The sequence below is a fragment of the Octopus sinensis genome, linkage group LG24, assembly GCF_006345805.1.
Source record: "Octopus sinensis linkage group LG24, ASM634580v1, whole genome shotgun sequence".
NCBI classification, from domain to species: domain Eukaryota; kingdom Metazoa; phylum Mollusca; class Cephalopoda; order Octopoda; family Octopodidae; genus Octopus; species Octopus sinensis.
In genome coordinates, this window is record NC_043020.1 from 24,219,438 (window position 1) to 24,240,662 (window position 21,225).

Genomic DNA, 21,225 nt, shown 5'->3' on the forward strand with positions numbered 1-21,225 from the left:
CAAGGGGCTAAATACAGAGAGGACAAACAAGGACAGACAAACGGATTAAGTCGATTACATCGACCCCAGTGCGTAATTGGTACTTATTTAATCCACCCCGAAAGGATGAAAGGCAAAGTCGACCTCGGCGGAATTTGAATTCAGAACGTAGCGGCAGGCGAAATACCGCTAACAAGTTGAGTACATGGTATTTATTTTATCGACCGTTGTGGAATTTGAACTCAAAACGTAAAGGCCGTGCTAAAGATTCTGCTAGATTACTGCATTAACAACAGATGAAAGAGAATAACAAAGCGAAAAAAAATTGCCTTGCCGTACATGACATCGTACATAACACATTCGATAGTGATCGATGCTGCTTCTCTGTGGTGGATCGGCTTTTGACAATCAACAGCAAAAATAGCACTTACTAAAAGATCTATCGGCCAGACTCGGTGGCACAGCGTAAATACAGGGTTAAACCTAAGACACAATATGAACTTATGATGCAAGGGCCGTGCTCAGATTTACAGTAAAATCCCTGGGACTTATATATATATAATATATATATATATATATATATATATATATATATATATATATATAGATAGATAGATAGATAGATAGATAGATATAAATGAAGTACAAGGAAAGGAAAAAATGTAGTTGTAGGCGATCATTAATTCATAAACCAGGTTGGTACAGTTCCAGTATATATTCTACAAATTGTTTCAGAGTCTAATTAATTGCAAAGACAAAAAACGAAAAACACTTCTTGAAATAAAAATTAGATTCTTCGTCAGGAATTACCTATCGGTATGAATAGAAACGACCAACAAAAATATAAAAAGACCTTTCATAGTCCAGACGGGTGTATATAACGGATAGAGTTAACTATTGAAGAGGTTGCAAGAAGCATTGAGTGGATTTGTTAATTAATAAGGCATTCGAAAAGGATGAGTCTCCCCAGACACAACAATAGATACACACACATATATATGTATAGCTAATAGTGAAGGATCATCAATCCTAGCAAAATACTTCATAAACTCTCAGTTGGTACACGAGGCTAAAAAAATTATTCAGATTAGTGAAGAACGCCGAGTATTTCTATGGCAGGGTCCAAGGTTATGGTTCGTGACACTTCTATAAAGTAAATCCGTGGATGGGCTCCAGACCAACTGGTGTGTGCATTGAGCGATATATAAAACACGTTAAAAATAGTGGCCATTACACATTTTTCTTGTAATGGAGCAAATCTGGCTTACAGCCGTTTCCAGTAGTCATTATAGGTACACTACTGATAGGTTTACTCAGTTGGTCTATTGATCAACTGAGGCAAATTGAACGACCTAAAACAATTAATGCTACTTTCGTCAGAGCCATGTTTGGTTATAACAAGCAAAGTACTGAAGGAATGGTGAGTGCATGGGGGAGGAAGGAAAGTTTGCAAAAATTATTTCAATATATATATTGAAATAATCTCCGAACCAAATTTCCTTCAACAACGAGTAACAAGGTCGTACCAGGATGTTGGCGCTGTTTGTTTTTCTTTAGACTCTGTTATAACCAGAGAGAGCTGGTCATTGGTTAATTGTTTTCCAGACATAACTAGTGTGTCATAACAATCCCGCCTTCATCTCTCTCTCTATTTCTATTCTCTCCCCTCCCCTCATCACCCTCTCTTCGTCTCTCTCTCTCTCCCTCCATCTTTATATATCTCTCTCCTCTCTCTGCGCTCTTATTCTCCCGCCCCTCTTTCTCGTTCTCTCCTCCCCTCTTTCTCTGTTCCCTTCTCCTTCAGTACTTCCTACTTGTAACCGCTACTCATCAAATCACCACTTCTCTCTCTCTCATCCTACCAGAACTTCTCAAAGAATGTTATAAAATAGAGACACAGAGGAAGATGAGGAAATAAAGAACAGGAGAGAATAAAAGAATAAGAGAATAAGACAGAAAGTGTGTGCGGGGTTGAACGGAGAAAGAAAGAAGGCCGGATGTTGTTTATAATCAATGTCGTCTGGCTCTCAATATATTTCCCATCGTATGGTGGCGTCAGTGTCATTTGGTGTCACTGTTTGGCCGAATGTCAGAAAAATAGATACCAGGTCGATGACCAGTTTATGAGAGAAACTCTACGTGGTCGCTTTAGCTGCTAGAAACAGCATACAAATGTCCCCCAAATTATAGTTGCTGGTTTTAAGAAACAGGACGGTATGCACATGGCTGCAACTACATTGGTAACAGGTCTATCTGATTGTGACTGAACTATGGCTAAATAACTATAATGAGCAGGTTCACTTCGAGGTAGTTAGGGGATGCTATTTCTAGCATGTTACGCAACCTCCTAGAAATAGCACTCAGATTCCTTTCAACTCAGATGCTGCTATCTTAAATTGGGATTTAACACAATATGCTATGAAACCCTCTTTATAGAAACTAAAGAGAGCGTCAGGGCTGAAGGAGCTTTCATCATAGGTCATCTCGTTCGTGGCTGGCCTGGGGCTAAAACAGGAACAGCAGCCATGTTTAATTACAGACATATGTCTTTGTTAATGAATAATTAATGATAATCAATGGCGTCTTTGGAATAAATTCGTGCGTGTCCCCCCCCCTCAATACATATGAGAATGAGGGAATAGTCAGAAAGCATTTTTTCAAGATAAACATTATTTCTAGGATGAAGTGGCGGAGTGCCAGAATCATTACAGCACTGGATAAAAGGTCACGGTTGTTTTTCATTCCGAGTTCAAATGATGGAGTTTAAATTTGCCATTCATTCCCCCAAGGTCAATGAAGAACCAGCCAAGTACTTGAGTCAATGATATTAACTACTCGCTTCTCCTAAAAATTGCTGGCTCTGTGCCAAAATTAGAAACAGATAAGTATTTTTAACATAGAGATAAGATCACATATTTAGTGGAAAGAACTGTCGATTACATTCGCCCGTGGAATTGGAAATAAACGGTAAAATTTACTTAGGGAACTTGTGGTGTTCAAACCCTCGTCCTTCCAGCGCAATAGTTATTTTTTTAATGTTTTACAAAATGCTATAAATTTACGGATGGAGAACAATGAAATATATCGCTTTCATAATAAAAACTGGTGGCTCTTCTATGGAGACCGGAAGGATACAAGATGAATTCGACCTCTGCCAGATTTGAACACCCAGCGTAACTAAATACAGTGTTAATCTGTGTGTCCCTACAATAGATCTTCTTTGACGGTCACACATACAGACTGACATGTTGTTATATGACCTGTACCATGTACATCACGTCTTTGACTCAGATAAACACATCAAACCACATATGTACACCTACATACACCTTCGACACACTCCATATATGCATACTGATACATACACAAGAGAGAGAGAGAAAGAAAGAGAGAGAGAGAGAGAGAGAGAGAGAGAGAGAGAGAGAGAGAGGTGGGGATAAACAAACAAACAAGCAAGCAATCTGTAGTTTAGTATTCAGCAAGATATGGCTACCAAATCTTCAATACTGAATTCCAAGCACGGTATACTGTAAATCCGCCATTAAAATCCGTCTTGCATTACCATTCTGTCTGTCTGTCTGTTTATCTACCTATCTATCTACCCACCTATCTCGCACAAAGATATATATATATATATATATATATATATCTTTTCTCTTCTTTTTATATATCAGTCTACTGTATTTGTTCGCTCCCCACCCCGACCTCTTCTGTGTTCTCCATCTTAGAAAAAGATATTCAAAGTGAGATGGATTTCCCTACAGATCATCGATTATCATGGATAAAACAAATATATGGAAGGCTGATGTTGCTATTGGTGGTGGTGGTGGGGGTGATAATGATATGTATATAGAAAGAGTATATAACCTGTGTGGTAATGACACGAACGCGTCGATGGTGTGGTCGTGTGGTTGAGGAGTCCGTTTCGTAATCACGAGTTTCTGAGTTCGAACAACTTTTATATTTCCTCGAATAAAATCGGGTTGGCCCGAACAGCCAGCTGGTACGATTTCATCAACACAAATAGTGTGGAAATTCGTCATATATATATATTCTCTTTTACTCTTTTACTTGTTTCAGTAATTTGACTGTGGCCATGCTGGAGCACTGCCTTTCGAGCAAATCGACCTCAAGACTTATTCTTTGTAAGCCTAGTACTTATTCTATCATTCTCTTTTGCCGATCCGCTAAGTTACGGGGACGTAGACACACTAGCATCGGTTGTCAAGCGATGTTGGGGTGGAGAAGCACAGACACACAAACATATACACACACATATACATATATATACGACAAGCTTCTTTCAGTTTCCGTCTACCAAATCCACTCACAAGGCTTTGGTCGACCCAAGGCTATAGTAGAAGACACTTGCCCAAAGTGCCACGCAGTGGGACTGAACCCGGAACCATGTGGTTGGTAAACAAGCTACTTGCAACACAGCTACTCCTACGCCTATATATGTTGCCATGCTTGACCGCTAAATCCACAAGTTTTCTTTTTATTATCTCTGCTAACGTTCTTTTTCCTTTCTGTTAAAGAGCGTAGGCTTGAAACGTAAAAGACTTGTTCTCTTTCCCGAGCGTCAAACTATTACACCTGATTGTTGCTCATACACCTGACTTCGTTCTGTTGTTTTTCTATAAATTTCATCTAATATATGTTCAACTTGAAGGAGTGTAATAGGCGAAATCCAGGCTATCTATGTTTCCTAGCTAGCAGATCTAATATATTACTCAACGAGGTGTGCTAAGCTAGATACTTCCTACACTTAGGTCCATGGATTTTTCAATTACAAATCAATAGTATATACGATTATATGTGTGTGTGTGTGTGTGTGTGTGTGTGTGTGTGTGGTGTGTGTGTGTGTGTGCATGCGTGCACGTGGGTTTATATATGTATACATAATGCCAGTATTTGACCGAACAGATAACACAGGCAAATAGTCAATGTGCTGAAATGCCGATTTGTTTCAACTCGGTGACGCTGTTCAACTTGAACTAGCAAAATCGTTACCGTGGCGGACAAAATGTACAGCGACATTTCTTCCGATTTTACGGTCTACGGTAAAATTCTACCGGGTTCGACTTTGCTTTTCATTCTTTCGGAGTTCATAAAATAAGTACCAGTTGCACACTGGGGCCGATGTAATCGACTGATACCCTCCCCCGAAATTACTGGCCTTGCGCCAAACTTCGAAACCACTATTTACTGCTGGTGTTCTATGTACGTCATGTGATCGGAATGGTAAGAAGAGTGGAGCACTGGATGTGCTCTGCAGGATGTCTAAGATGCGTATCAACGACTATAATGAAAACAATGAGGTAACTGCAGTGCGAAGACAAGATCAATAAGAACCAAGAGAACAGCAAGTGTGGTTGGGAATTTTGGCACAAAACTATCAGTATGGAAGAGGAAGTCGATTACGTTGATTCCAAAAGGATGAAAGGCGGAGTCGACATGGACAAAATTTGAACTCAATAATGAAAATAATGGCTTCAAATTTTAGCACAAGGCCAGCAACTTCAAGGGAGAGGGTTAGTCGATTACAACGACCTATTAGCCTTCAACGGGTGCTTGCTTTATCGGGCCCGAAAGGGTGAAAGATAAAGTCAACATTGGAGGAATTTGAACTCAAAACATAAGGACGGACGAAGTACCGCTAAGAATTTCGCCCTGCGTGCTAACGATTCTGCTAGCTCACCGCCTTAATAATAATCCCTTATGCTAGAGGCACAGGGCCTGAAATTTTCGGAGGAGGTGGGTTGTCGAGAGTATCTACCTCAGTAACCAAATGGTACTTAATTGGTCGACTCCAAAAGAATGAAAGGGAATCTGTCCGAGGTGGAATTTGAGTTCAGAACATAAAAACGGACGAAATGTGGCGCGGTAACGATTCTGCCGGTTTCGCCGCTCTGAGGACAAAATCAATAAAAGCGAAAACACTGCAGACAACTACCACTGCAACAATAACATCAATGACGATGATAATACATAAGATTTAAAGGGTAAAGGGTAAAAAGCCCCTTCGGTCATGAATGACCATGGGATTGTACCTAGAAAGTTTACCTCCGAGACACAAGTACAAGCAGGGTTGTTTATGGAAGACCAGCAGTCGCTCATGCATGCCATGTCACCAATCTTATCCAAGGGAAAGGCAAAGGCTGATACAGCTTGACACCAGTGACGTTGCAACTGATTTCTACAGCTGAGTGAACACACAGCCAGGATCGGGAATTAAACTCACTACCTCATGATTGTGAGCCCGACGCTCTAACCATTGAGCCATGCGCCTTCACATAAGATTAGGTTGAAATAACTTCACTCACCACCGATGTTATTCCGGAAGATTTTGAAGGATATATTAAACTGGTTTTTGATGACACATTTTTTCCTTAATCTTGAACGGAGGTACTTCCAGTCCAGGCGTGAATTCTGCACCACGTGACCTGCAAATATCTGGGGAGAAGAAAAATAGCTATTAAGTAACAAATAAAAGTTTACAAAGAATATGATTCATTTTACTAAAATAGAAGTAAAAACGAAACAAAATTATAGTCCAAAACATGTGCTTCACGTTTGAGAAGAGACTCTCAATACAGTAGCTTAAGTGGCTAGAAATGGCTGCAAAATGTCATCGGTCAGGCTTACATCGTAGAGAGAGAGAGAGAGAGAGCTAACCTAGGAGATACAGGATGAGTGCAAAGCATGCAATAAGTAAATAAACGCTACGCGCCGGATCAAGATAGAAGTGTGTCGGTGGGTAAAAGGATGAGGGTGAGAGATAAGGCGAGTGCGCGTATGAGGACTTAATATGAAATCAACCAAGGCGGCGAGCTGGTAGAATTGTTAGCACGCCGGGCGAAATGCTTATCGGTATGTCGTCTGCCGTTACGTTCTGAGTTCAAATTCCGCCGAAGTCGACTTTGCCTTTCATCCTTTCGGGGTCGATAAATTAAGTACCAGTTACGCACTGGGATCGATGTAATCGACTTAATCACTTTGTCTGTCTTTGTTTGACCCCTCTATGTGTAGCCCCTTGTGGGCAATAAGGAAAGAAATATGAAACCAGCCAGGAGTGTAATTTTGTTTTCAACTTGTTTTAACTCTTCTTTACTTTTTTAAAATTTTAAAGCAATAAATGTTTTTCTTTTGAAAATTCGAATATAAACACACATTTTAGTAGGTATGTATTCTTTATTCTTTTACATGTTTCAGTCTTTCGATTGCGGCCATGCTGGAGCACTGCCATAAAGGGTTTTTAGTCAAAGAATCAACCCCAGGATTCTTTATATGCATAGCACTTATTCTATCGGTCACTTTTGTCGAACCGCTACGTTAGGTGACTTAAACACACCAGCATCGGTTGTCAAGCGACGGTGCAGTGGTGGTGTGCGGAACAAACAAACACACATAGGAACACAAATATACATACATATTATATATATATATATATATATATATGTATGTATATATATATATATATATACGACAAGGCTTTGGTTGGCTCAGGGTTATACTAGAAGTCACTTGTCGAAGGTACCACGGTATGGGATTGAACCCGGAGCCATGCGGTTGGGAAGCAAGCTTCTTACCACACAGCCACTCCTGAGCCTATATATATATATATATATATATATATATATATATATATATATATATATAATATATATATATATATATATATATTATATATATATATATATATATATATATATATATATATATATATATATATAAGAAGGAAGCACGAAATTCTACACAAGCACTCCCCTGATTACATTGCATCCTGCAGCTAGTAGTTCCTAACATAATTTCTTGTTCCCTTGTCGTCCATTTAATTCCTTATTACTGCTCTGTACTTGACTAACTCTTCTATAACATGCGTCTATTGAGTTTTAACTCCTGGTTGTTAGTATCGCTAGCCTAAGCGAAATATCAATACACACACATATAGTGTGGGGGTGTATAGTAAATGGAAGAAGATAGTTTGTGCAGTACATGGTGTAGAATTTGTTCGCATATTTATTTAAGCTGTGGATTTAGTCGTTACTCGATGTTCACGCTGTGCACACTTTCATTTAGATTGCAAGATCGTGGAAATTCGAGCGTCAAACTCCAGTTGCGCCGAGCCCCGCTTTTAATATACGTATGCGTCTAGGCGCATGGGCGAGTGTGTGTGTATGTGTGTGTTGTGGATGTTTTGATAACTGGTTTTTACGTTATTATTCCTACATTAATAATTCGATTGCGAAATATTTCTCGTTGAATTCATAAACAGCAAACAACCACCTGCAAGTAATTCGTTCAAATCATTTTTAAGGGGTGCCCACATCTGTCGATCTTACGATCTGTCTGTTTCGAAAAATAGATTTTCCAGAACCTGGTTTCCATATATTGACAGACAAATGCAGATTAGTGTGCAAATATGACGTTACATAATTCAAACCAGCTGGTCTTCTTCTCTATCGCACAGTTATATTTAGTTACGAAGTGATATATAGATATATGCATACACGCACGCGTATTTATAGTCAAATGAATATGTATGCAGGCATTGGAAATTATAACGCGTAGCACACACACACATATATGTAATCATGTATACAAGCGTATGTATGTGTGTGTGTATATATGTCTGTGTGTTGGTGTAATCATATACATATATGTATATATAACCACATATACATACATTTGTGTGCGTATGTATTGGTTCAATGAAAATACCAGAAATATCTGAGCTTCTAGACAATCAAGCAGAAATTGCACCAGGAAGAGTTCAATCCTTGAAACATTGATGAAGATACATGTCCAAGTGGTTAGAATGTTCACTCACGATTGCAGGATCATAATTTCGATTCCAGGACCAAGGAGTATGTTATGCTCTTGTGCAAAACACTTCATTTCACGTTGCTCCAATCTCCACATTTCAAAATAAATAATTCTTCGACGGTCTGGCGTCTCGTCCAGGGCCAATATTATTAACCAGGTGACCAACTCTGAGTCTTCGGACTCATGACAGTAATATACCGGGGAGTCAATTTACATTACTTTTTTCCCCGGACTGATATTCTAAAATCTTATAGGAAATATCCGCAATCTCCGATCTGGTACTCCTTTAGAAGTGATTGTTTCGACTCGCAAAGTCACAATTCAGAGTCTATTCCAGGTCATCCTTACCTATAACCTCCAATATCCCTCGACAGCAGTGGTTCTTAACCATTTTTCTATTTTTTATTTTCCTCTATTGGATCCCCATAGCGATTCGATGATTAAAATCTCCTATTAAATTTTTATAATTGAAATTACATCAAGTTTTATATGAAAAAAAAACCCCAAACAATTTAATATCTTGTAAATTGTACAAGCACAAGCAATTTATTGCTCATAAATTTTAACAAAATCTTATATGGACCTTGAAGGTCATGTGGACCCGATTGAGAACCAATGCCCTACAGAAAGAAGGGGTTGCGTTCCACAGATCGTATTGCCTAGAATTGATAGAATGCAGCAGGGCCCTGACAACGTTCAAATAACTTCAATCGGAATAATACTTTACAAATTAATACGACGCAAGAAAAAATAGAAAAAAAGCTATTTTAAACTAAAATAAAGAAATATGTTATAATATGTAAGGAATGCATAAGAAATAGTAATAAAATATTGATAATGTTTAATGCAAAAGAGAAAAGCTTGGATAAAACAATGGGAGAAAGAAAATGTCTTTCTTTGTTCGTGTTAGAAATTTGGCAGAGAAAGTGTAACGTGTGAGTGATGGTCGAGATGAGAGAGTGACGATAAAAGGGAGATAATTTGAATTGTAAAAAAAATGTTGCTAAATGGATATGGCGCTGTGTGCTATTTCATTGAAGTTGGCGTTTAGGTGTATGTGCACGCAGGCGAGTGTTTGTGTGCACGTTACATGGATACATATTTGGACGCACGCATGCATGTACATAAGTATTTGAGTGTGTGTGTGTGTGTGTGTGTGTGTGTGTGTGTGTGTTGTGTGTGTGTGTGTGTGTGTGTGTGTGTGTGTGTGTTTGTGTGTGTAAGTCTCTGAGAGACAGAATCATTGAGGGAAAGAAAAAATGTGGTGTGACCAAGAGATATAAATAAAGACAGTAAAGAGAGATGTTACTTTTAATGAACGACATTGCGGATGTCATACAAAACTGTCAACGCCATTTTCGCTTATTTCTTCTTTTGTGTTTAGATCTTATCCTTTCATTCTTTGTGTGTGTGTATGTGTGTGTGTGTGTGTGTGTGTGTGTGTGTGCATGTATATATATTATGTGTGTGAGTATATATGTTTGTATGTTTCTATTTGACTTCCATTTTTCACTAACCTTGTAAGGGTTAATATGACCGCTGAAGCAGAAAATATTTGCACCGTACACACTAACGCATAATTATAAACGTGCACTCACACACACGCGCGCGCGCGCAGTTCTGTATGTGTAGGTGTGTGTGTAGGTGTGAATGCAGTGTGGGTGAATAGTTAAGAATTCCGATTGAAAACTACGAGGTTCAGGGTTCGATTTCTCAGCATAGTATTTTGGACGAGTGTCATTTCTAGAACCTCGAGTTATCTCCTATTTCGTGAGTGAAACCGGGTCAACGGAGATTGTATAGAATCCTGTTGGATAGGTCAGGTTGCATTCATTCTACCTGAGAATTACAGAAAGGGTGGACGTATATGGCATACTCAACTGCGCACACTCACACATACACACACATGTACAAATATGTAATTGTATGTGTGTATGTATGCGCACAAATACACACACACACATACATATGTAACGTTTTAGTCATTAGACTGCGGCCATGCTGGGGCACCACCTTGAATTTTAATCGAATGAGTTGACCCCTAGTACTAATTTTTTAAAAGCCTGGTAGTTATTTTATTGGGTTTCTTATGTCGCACCGCTAATTGACGGAGAAGTAAACATACCCACACTGGTTGCCAACTGGTGGTGGTGGTGGGGGGGGGACACAGTCACACACACACACACATTTATTGAGTTTCATTTATCCTGTTCGTTCTACTAAACATACGCCTCATCTAGAAGGATGCCTATATATATATATCCATGTGTACAGAACTATATTCAATACAGAGAAAAAAACTAAGCCCTGTGTATATGAAGAACAACAAAAACACAAAATAACGCCCCACCACAATCCAACAACACCACCACCACAAAACCCCGAAAAGCAATAAATGCAAGAAGCTAGAAAGCCAAAACATTTGGAGTCAGGAGTTAATCTCAATAAGCCAAGGCTTACATCTGCAATAAAATTTAATTGAAAGATCATCTTACATCAATAACCAAATGGATGACAAGATTTTGTTTTCATCCTATTTTAGCAAAGAGTGGTGAACCTTCCTAAAATTACACTTAACAATCTATTACTTCGTTCTGAGTTCGAATCTTACTGGAGCCATCTTTGACTCTCTTCCTTTCAAGAAGGATAAAATGAAGAATGTACCATAAATCCCAACAGTATTACAATTTTAGGAAATCGATCCTGTATCAGGTTAGATTGAAGGCGCGTGGCTTAGTGGTATAAGCGTCGGACTCTCTATCACAAGATTGTAGTTTCGATTCCCAGACCGGGTGGTGCGTTGTGTTCTTGGGCAAACCACTTATTTACGGCTAAGTGGACTGCAGCAATAAGCAACAAAGTAATTCTGCGATGGACTGATGCCCTGTTCAAGGGGAATGTTATGGTCTCTGTTGTTTATACACCATGGAATCCTGGTATGCAGCCTTCTGAGTCCTAGAACTAAGTTAGAAGAAGGTGGCTGCATCGAAATATTTGTTTTAAAGTAACTTCCTACTTCTCTATAAGTTGCCAGTTCGAATACCGCCTGGGGAATTTCTTTATTTTTCCACCCTCCTGGATCGGTTCCATACGTCACCTTTGAAGTCACAAAGATTGATGTAATTCACAAGAATCGTTTACCAATATTCACATATTGATATGATGCAGTATCCTTGGCAGCAAATCATATTGTCTTTTAATATTATCAACAAGCATGTAATAATCTGTTTGTTACGATGTGTGTTCTTGCGTTGCGCTTTAAACAATATTAATATTGGAAACAAATGGAAGAATAAGCAAAATCTTTGGCAAGTTCCAATGTTTCCGATTGAACAAGGAGAGGCAAACATCTTGTCGAACAATCTGACACACAACTGAAATAGTTAACATTGTGAGGATCCAAACAAGCTTGATTATGGAAGACTATCTGAGACATAACCAAAATATTTGAGATAAGTATCCCACATGGGTGCAAGACAAAGTGCATATTAGTGGGAGGGAAGCAGTCGATTAAATAAACCCCAGTACTTGGGAATTACTTTATGTGTTTGAAAGGCAAAGGTAACGTCGGTGAAATCTGACCATCGGACAAAGACGTTGCGGGATATGTTCCAGTTCAATCCCCACCGCAATCATCTTTGCATTTCGTCGTGTTGGCATCGATTAAATAAAGTCTACAATTGCAATCGGTTGTAAGTAGCTAAAGCTCAGCCTCAGAATTTCTGATTTGTGCCTTTGTTACAAAAGTTTATTATTGACGGAAAGTGGAGAATAAATTAAAGGGTTGTGGGTTGACAGAATGTTGAGAGAATCGGGCGGAATGCTTCCCGGTAATTGTTCAGGCTCCTTATCCGAATTCGAACGGGAGTCAACTTTACCTTTATCCGTTCCGCGTTGATAAGAATACTATTTTCTTATTGGGGTCGATACTATGTTGTTCTCCCCACCCCTTAAAAGATATCTGGTCTCGCGCCAAAATCATAAACCGTTTATCGATTATAAAGAGACAACGAGTTGACAAATACGTCAGAAAATGCTTTATGGTATTTGGTCTGAGTTTTCATCTTCTGGGTTCAGATCCTGGCGAGGTCAACTTTACCATACATCTATTAGGGGGCAGATAAAACTAAGGACCAGTTAAATAATGGGGCCGATTGTATCAACTAATGCCTGTACTCCTAAACCGAAAACTTATGCCTATTATTATTATTTGCACACCACATAAGGCAGAGAGCTGGCAGAATCGTTGGCGCGCTGGGTAAAATGCTTGGCGGCATTTCGTCTATCCTTACGTCCTGACTTCAAATTCCGCCGAGGTCAACTTTGCCGTTTATCCTTTCGGGGTCGATAAATTAAGTACCAGTTACGCACTGAGGTCGATGTAATCGACTTAATCCCCTCCCCTTGTGGCAAAAATTTGAAATCATTATAAGCACACCACATAAAATGTTTAACGGTATTTCTTCCGTCTCTCCGTTCTGAGTTCAAATTCCGCTGAGGTCGATTTTGCCCTTCATCTTTTCGGGATCGATCTAATGAACCAGCTGAGAACACAGACTTTGTTGTCATCGGATAACCAGCAATCAACCAGCCCCCTCCCACAAAATTTCAGGCCTTGTGCCTATAGTAGAATGGTTTAATATTATTGATGGTCTGAGTTCACATATCTTTTCAGGATCGATAAATTAAGTACCAGTGAAACACTGGGGTCGATGTAATCGACTCATCCCTTGCCCCCAAATTACTGCTCTTGTGTCAAAAGTTGAAACCATTATTATTATTATTATTATTATTATTATTATTATTATTATTACTTTCAAATTTTGCATAAGACCAATAATTTCGGAAGAGGTGGAAAATCGATTATTTTGAACTCCCAGAACTCAACTGGTATTTATTTTATCGACCCCAAAAGGGATGAAAGGGAAATTCGACCACGATGGAATTTGAACCCAGAACAGAAAGTCGGACGAAGTTCTGCTAAACATTTTGTACGACGCGCTACCGGTTTGGTCAGCTCGTGGCCTTTTTATTACTGAAGTAATATGCAGCGAGAAAACAAAATGTATTTGCACAGTTACATACTTACGTCTCTACTCCCGCTCTCACGCCTTATGTTTAACTATATATATATAATGTTTATGCCTTGTCCGAAGACCTAAAAGTGCTCAACACCCTATTGTACTAACAATGTCCGCTGTCTATTATTGTTTGTCTCTAAGATAACAACGATGATTACAAACGGACGTCTTAAGTTTTGGTGCAGCGCGACCTGTTCGTCTGGCTGCATACGTCATCAAGGTGAAAAGTTCATTCCGAGCCACAGATGATAGATAATCCTTTCATAATACAATAGGTATCGTGTATGTATATATATAATATATAAATTATATATTTGTATACGTAAATATTACATACGTGCATATATCACCTCAGCACATAATTGTGCGCGCACGTGTACATACACACACACACACACACACACACACACATATATATATATATATATATATATATATATATATATATATATATATATATATATACCGACACTGACACATGCGTAGGTGTATGTGTAGGAGAGGTTCACATTCACCTACATGTATATGCATATGTTCAAACAATAAACGCACAACAAACGTGCACATATATACCTACCTACATATATACACACACCCTTAGGCTACCGCCGTCCTACACACACCACGCTCGCGTTCAGTTTTGCTAATACAAACGCTAAGACGAATCTCTAGCAGTGAATAGGATCGGGACACCATTAACGGAACGTTGTAGATTCACCCCTGATTATGGCAAAACCTCACCAGCTGCCTTCTACTTCCATCTCCCATACACAAAAAGACTGACCGGCTTTATCAACCGTGCTGAGCAAATATCTATTCTGGCTTCGTTCTTGACCTTGTCCTAAGATATTAGCAAATTCTTAGTGAAATTTTCTGACCATTCACTGACCAGCTAACATCTGTGATTCAATATATTTAAATCGTGAGGCTTCAAAAGCTTCGCCACTGATAGGAAACATGAAAAGAGATAGAGAGAGGTGGCGGTGAGGGGGAGGGTGGATGGTAGCGTGGTTGGGATGGCGGTGGGAGTAATACTAACTGGGTGTTGGTGTGAGGAGTGAGTAGCGACTTGGTGTGTGGTGGTGGTGGCATTAGTAATTTGTGTGTGTCGCTGCTGATAATAGGGACTGGTTAGGTAGCGATGGTATGTGGCGGTGGTAGTAACGACCGGCTGTTGTGGTGGTGGTGGTGGAGGATTTGGGGGTGTGGTAGGTGGTGACGAAATTAATGGCGGTGGCGGTTTTGGTGTTGTTGATGTTGATGGAACTGCTATTGGTGATGATGTTGGTGTTATTGCTGCAGTGTAGATAGTGATGGAGTTGTTGATAGTGATGATGATGATGATGATAGTGGTGGTAGTGGTGGTGGTGATGTTGGAGGAGGTGGTGCAGTTGATGCTTTTGGTACGATGTTGGAATTGTACTTGATATTGGTATGGATGATGGTGGTGTTGGTGGTGTTTTCATTTGCTGGTGGACGTGGTGGTGACGCTGTCGATGGAGATGATGATGGCGGTGGTGCTGGTGCTGGTGTTGGAAAATATTCAATGTTGGACATTGGATTAAAACAGCAGACTAGAAGCGATAGAGCCTGCCTGCCACACACCTCTAACCGCCTCCTCGCTCCCATCATCTCCTGCTTGAAGCATTAGATAACATGTCTTCACTCAAACACAGCCGCCTCCACACCCCATCACCTACCGAACTTTGGCGTCTGCAACAACAGCAACAGCAAGAGCACCAATAATAATAATAATAATAATAATAACAATAACATCAACATTCACCGCAAGTGTAACATCGTTACCAAAGCGACGACGTTATCAGAATGCACACACACATACAAGTGTATATATACAAGATCACGCACACAGGTGTACAATATATATATATATGTGTGTGTGTGTGTGTGTGTGTGTGTATGTGTGTATGTATGTGTGTGTGTACACACAAATAAACGTTAATGGAATAAGAAAGTTTTTGGTCGAAAGTAAAAGTAAACGACTAAGAAGAAAATATGAACTATCTTTTATTAAATAAAATATTAAATTAGAACAATCTTCAGTATGATAGGAGCTGATACCGATCGATCTATCCACCTACCTATCTATCTATCTATCTATCTATCTATCTATCTATCTATCTATCTATCTATCTATCTATCTATCTATATATCTATCTATCTATCTATCTATTTATCTATCTATCTGTATATATCTATCATCCTATTTATATTTACTTATCTATCTATCTATCTATCTATCTATCTATCTATATATCTATATATCTATATATCTATCTATCTATCTATCTATCTATCTATCTATCTATCTATCTATCTATCTATCTATCTCGGCATGGACGGACACTAGTCAAATGGGCTCCACGTAAGTTGGCCCCTTTTACATGTTTAAAACTCCTTGTTGTGAAATATTTTGTTCTTAATAGTTGTGCAAGATCATTCACTAAAAAATCTGAGAATTATTCACGTAGGATTCCGCCCCTGTATGGGCGAAATTACCAAAAGTTTCAAAACTTTCGTGGTTTCTTTTTAGCCATTTTTCATTTTTGAAAATGGCAACTGGAAACAACGTGACGAGCCCGCCAGTCATGCAGAACGGTAGCGAAACACTATTTCTACCATTAGCTGCTAAACCTCGCAGCTTGAACACCGCTGTCAGCACCACCACCACTACCAACAACAACAACAACAACAAAATTAACGTCGCAAGACCATTCACCATCGCCGCCACCAAAGACATTAACTTAGATTTTCCCCACTCCCTACACCACTTGTCGATGAAAGAAGGACGGAGAAAGGGATTTCAAAAACGATTACAGACTCAAACATGAATGCCAGTACCACCACCAACAACAACAACGAAATCAGCACAAAGCGCCTACCAAAGACAACACCAACACCACTACCACGACTTCAACTGCTACAACTAACTCCACTGCCACTAATACCAACCAAAAATAGAACAAACTTCGCGGAAGCCATAAAACAAAAACGGTCAATCGTAAAATTTACCGCACAGGAAATAAACCTCACAAAGGCACTGGATCTCAAAGTAAAGACAATATTCGTAGACCCGAAGGGTAGACTGGTCGTCCTGGATGTCGACAGCAGCAATGGGTGCGGTTTTCGACTCGTATCAGTCTACGCACCGCCTTTAACAGGTCGGACGGATTTCTTTCAACGTCTAGAAGTATTCATGGGAACGTCTCGTCCTTTACTCTTAGTGGGGGATTGGAATGCTACCTTGGACACGCATGTAGATTACGTGGGCAGAGATAGGAATAGAAGGGGATGCAAATGCCTCAGAGACCTGCTCAGACGCTTTCAACTGTCTGACAGGTACCGACTCGACCACCCGAATGCGCCAACGTGGACATGGAGCAACCGCATCGGGTCGTCGAAACCGTATCTAGATAGGATACTGTGTAGGACAGTAGATAGAGATAGCGTAGGATGTTCATAATTCCACATAGTCAGCTACACGGATCACAAACTTGTGACATGTACGCTAGACTTAGGTATGACACATAGGCAGGGATACTGGAAGCTAAACGCGTCTTTCCCATCGAGACAGGTTTTCAGAGACCGGATTAGCACACTAGTAAAGAGGGCTTTGACGGGAGCCATCATCAACAACAAATGGTGGTTTGCCCTCAAGAGAGCAGTAAAAGCAGAAGCGATTAAGTATGGCAAAGCACTATCCATAGATAGAAACATAGTAGAGGGTGAGCTAGTTAAGAAGCTAGAAGAGGCAATTAGAAGCGGCATCGCATCCGACGTTTTGGCGGCGAGGTTGGCCCTCGACCAACACTTCAACGCCAAACACGAAGGTTGTGTTGTCAGAGGTAGGATGCGTGCTCTAAGGAACGAAGGTGTTGGAGCCGTGAGAGAGGCCCGGGTGGCAGAGGCGCAATAGGGCAACAAAGCCACCATTCGGTCTCTGGTAGATGAACAGGGGCGCGAATTGCGCGAGCCAAGTAAAATGTGTGAGGCCTTTCAGCAGCATTTTACCCGACTGTTCGGGACGAGTGGCGGGCAAGAAGAACGTAAGGTGGATTCAGTGCCTACATACACAGCCTACCACGACTCTCGACAAGAGAGGCAAGACGCTGCGAAGGTGCCATCACGGCGGCGGAAGTGCAAGACGCGATGGCAGGATGCTCGAGGGACAAATCGCTGGGTTTGGATGGTCTACCCTACGAGCTTTACAGTTATATGCCAGACTTGTTTGGAGACGTCTTGGCAGCGGTGTACTGCAACTGGCAGCGGTGTACTGCAACTGGCAGCAAAACGGGAGTATTCCTGGTTTTGTGAGCCAAGGAGCCGTAACACTGCTGAAGAAGGATCTAAACAAGGGGAATGTAATAGATAACTTTAGGCCCATCACTCTGCTTAATGCAGACTTGAAAATTTTGGCCAAGGTGTTAGCCAAGAGGTTGGCGCTTGTCATCGAGAAACTGGTCGACAAGGCGCAAACGTGCGCTGTGCCGGGTCGGAGCATCCATGACAACCTTCACCTGATGAGCTACATCATAGACAGGGTAGTTAATGAACCTGGCATGGGTGGTGCGCTGATCAATTTGGATCAATCGAAAGCTTTCGATAGGGTAGACCATCGATACTTGGAGGCTGTCCTCAGAGCGGCTGGTTTCGGTCCCGTCTTCCACGGCTTGATAGCTGCTTTGTACAGAGGCATCCGTTCGGTAATTCGCGTACATGGACATCATACCGAGATTTTCGACATCGCACGTTCGGTCCGTCAGGAATGCCCCCTCTCGTCGCTTCTCTACGTATTGATTCTCGAGCCATTATTATGGAAGCTTGCAACTCTGAGAGGCATCCCACGAGAATTGGGATGCGGGACGAGCATGTCTGCATACGCGGACGACGTCACCGTCATAGTGTCTAGCCACGAGCACATCGAGCGTGTCGGCGAGACACTGAAAGACTACGAAGCGGTGACAGGAGCGAAAATCAACCAGGAAAAATCAGTGGGCTTGCGACTCGGCACTTGGAGAAGCAAGCCCATGCTGTCCACCAACGCCTCCGTCGTGGGACGCTGGACCGACAGTCCGGTCGAGTTGCTTGGGGTCTGGTTTGGTCCGGACCTCCAATTGGAGAAAAACTGGAACGAGATAACGAGCAGGGTGGTCACTCTCGCCCGGCAATGGGCAGAGAGGAAACTGTCCCTAAAAGGTCGGGCGGAGGTGGCGAACTCGTACATCGCGTCCGTCATCTACTACCGCCTGACCGTCGTGGCCAAACTAGAACGCATTCTCTTTCGCTTCTAGTGGAAAGGATGCGTCCCGATGGTCAGGCGATCCATTAGCTGTCAACACCCGTAAAAGGGAGGACCGGGCATGCCGTGGTTGATGATGCGCAGACACGCGCTGAGACTGCGACATCTCAGGCTCTACGTAGACGACGGTGAACAGGTGTGGTCGCCGTTTGTGAGGCACGCTTTCCCGCAACTTGTCGCCATGACCGAACTGCATCGTGGATCAAAAAGAGGCCGAGAAAGGGCGAATGGCACCGCGCGTGTCGCGTTGCTCTCAAGCAACTCTGCCGTCCCGGGTCGACCTTGAGTGACTTCAACACGACCCAAGCATTCTATAGGAGATTAGTGGAGGGGAGGTACGATGACAAGCTCGGGGCGAACCTGGACGTCAACGAGGAATACCTGACCCGCCAGGTCAGAGTAGACAGAATAGGTTGTTCCGCCCAGTACACTGTGGACATTGCAGAAGACCATATGCTAGAGTAGCACCAACATTTTTATACGTAAGGTTTCAAACACCAAGCTAAGTCATTGGCCGATGGCGGCAACCAAGCCAAAACCTCCGGTTCACTATGTCTTCTTTGTAAATATATTTAGTATAAAACTGAAACTGAACCTAAAACAGAATATTCTGTGACATTCGATTTCCTTAGTTCTTGTTCAAAGTTTATTTCGCCGACTTTCTTCCATTTTCTATACGTCCTTTTATCGTTATACGAGTTGTAAACACACTCACACACATTGTCAGTACTATATCGGAGCTGTGGTGCTTTTCAAATTTTCCATGACTTGTGAGATGTTGACCACGTTATTACCTTATGAATGTTAATATCTGTGCTGGTCGAGTGAATACGTGAGTCCAGGTACCAGAAATCGACAACTGACCCAATGGGCTCTGAGTAAAGTATAAGACCAGTCACACCAGCATGTTCACCAATGATTACGGTCTTTGTCTTTGAGTGGTTTATTGTGAGACCAACTTCATTGGTAGCTGACTCCAGGTTTGTGAAGGGAGGTTGAGCATTTGAAATAGTATGAGAAACAAGAGTGTGATAACATCTGCAAAGTCGTGGCCAGTGATGTACGATGCTTTATGACCTGAACCTTGGCAGGGACGGAGAGATGTGTCTAGTTCAAATTCCATATCGTGCTGTAGTGCATTGTCCAAGATGATATTGAAGAAGAAAGGCGCCAAGGTGTCTCTTTGGAGAACTCACGTGTTGACAGCGAATGTGTCAGTGTCTCCGTCAAGAGAGTATAGGAAATTCTGCAGCTAGCATAGGTAGCACGGATAGCATTGACAGCATCATTTGGTACGTCATCGGCAACCGGAAACATTTACCCGTGATGGATAGTCAAAAGCTTTGGTGAAATCCACAAAGATGGTTGAGATGGTTTCAGTGAGTTGACGAAGAGTTAAGATAATAGGCGTAGGAGTGACTGTGTGGCAAGTACCTTGCTTACCAACCACATGGTTCCGGGTTCAGTCCCACTGCGTGGCACCTTGGGCAAGTGTCTTCTACTATAGCCTCGGGTCGACCAAAGCCTTGTCAGTGGATTTGATAGACAGAAACTGAAAGAAGCTCGTCGTATATATGTATATAAATATGTATGTATGTATTTGTGTGTGTATATGTTTGTCAGCCTTTGTTTGTTCCCCCAACATCGCTTGAAAACGGATGCTGGTGTGTTTACGTCCCCGTCACTTAGTGGTTCGGCAAAAGAGAACGATAGAATAAGTACTAGGCTTACAAAGAATAAGTCCTGGGGTCGATTTGCTCGACTAAAGGCGTGACCACAGTCAAATGACTGAAACAAGTAAAAGAGTATAAGTTTAAGATACGAGTTTGCGAAGACCGTTTTCGCTTGAGCAGATTAGTGTTTCGATGGGGTTTCGGATGCGAGTGCGCATGACATGGTAGGCTGATCATAACGTCAAATTAGTGCCACGTCACGAGCCGTATCTTCATACATCCCCCTGTTCCGTGTTACAGTGGAATCTGTTTGGCTCTACGGCTCTGAATGCTGGTCTCTTAC

General features: G+C 41.2%; 1 protein-coding gene across 1 annotated transcript in view; it reads right to left on the reverse strand.

The window, feature by feature from the left end:
* Positions 1–21,225, reverse strand: part of LOC115223995 (fasciclin-1) — a 103,231-nt gene that overhangs the window by 53,807 nt on the left and 28,199 nt on the right. The window contains exon 5 of the mRNA XM_029794777.2: positions 6,306–6,435. Coding sequence (XP_029650637.1) covers positions 6,306–6,435 — 130 coding nt within the window. The remainder of the gene's footprint in view (positions 1–6,305; positions 6,436–21,225) is intronic.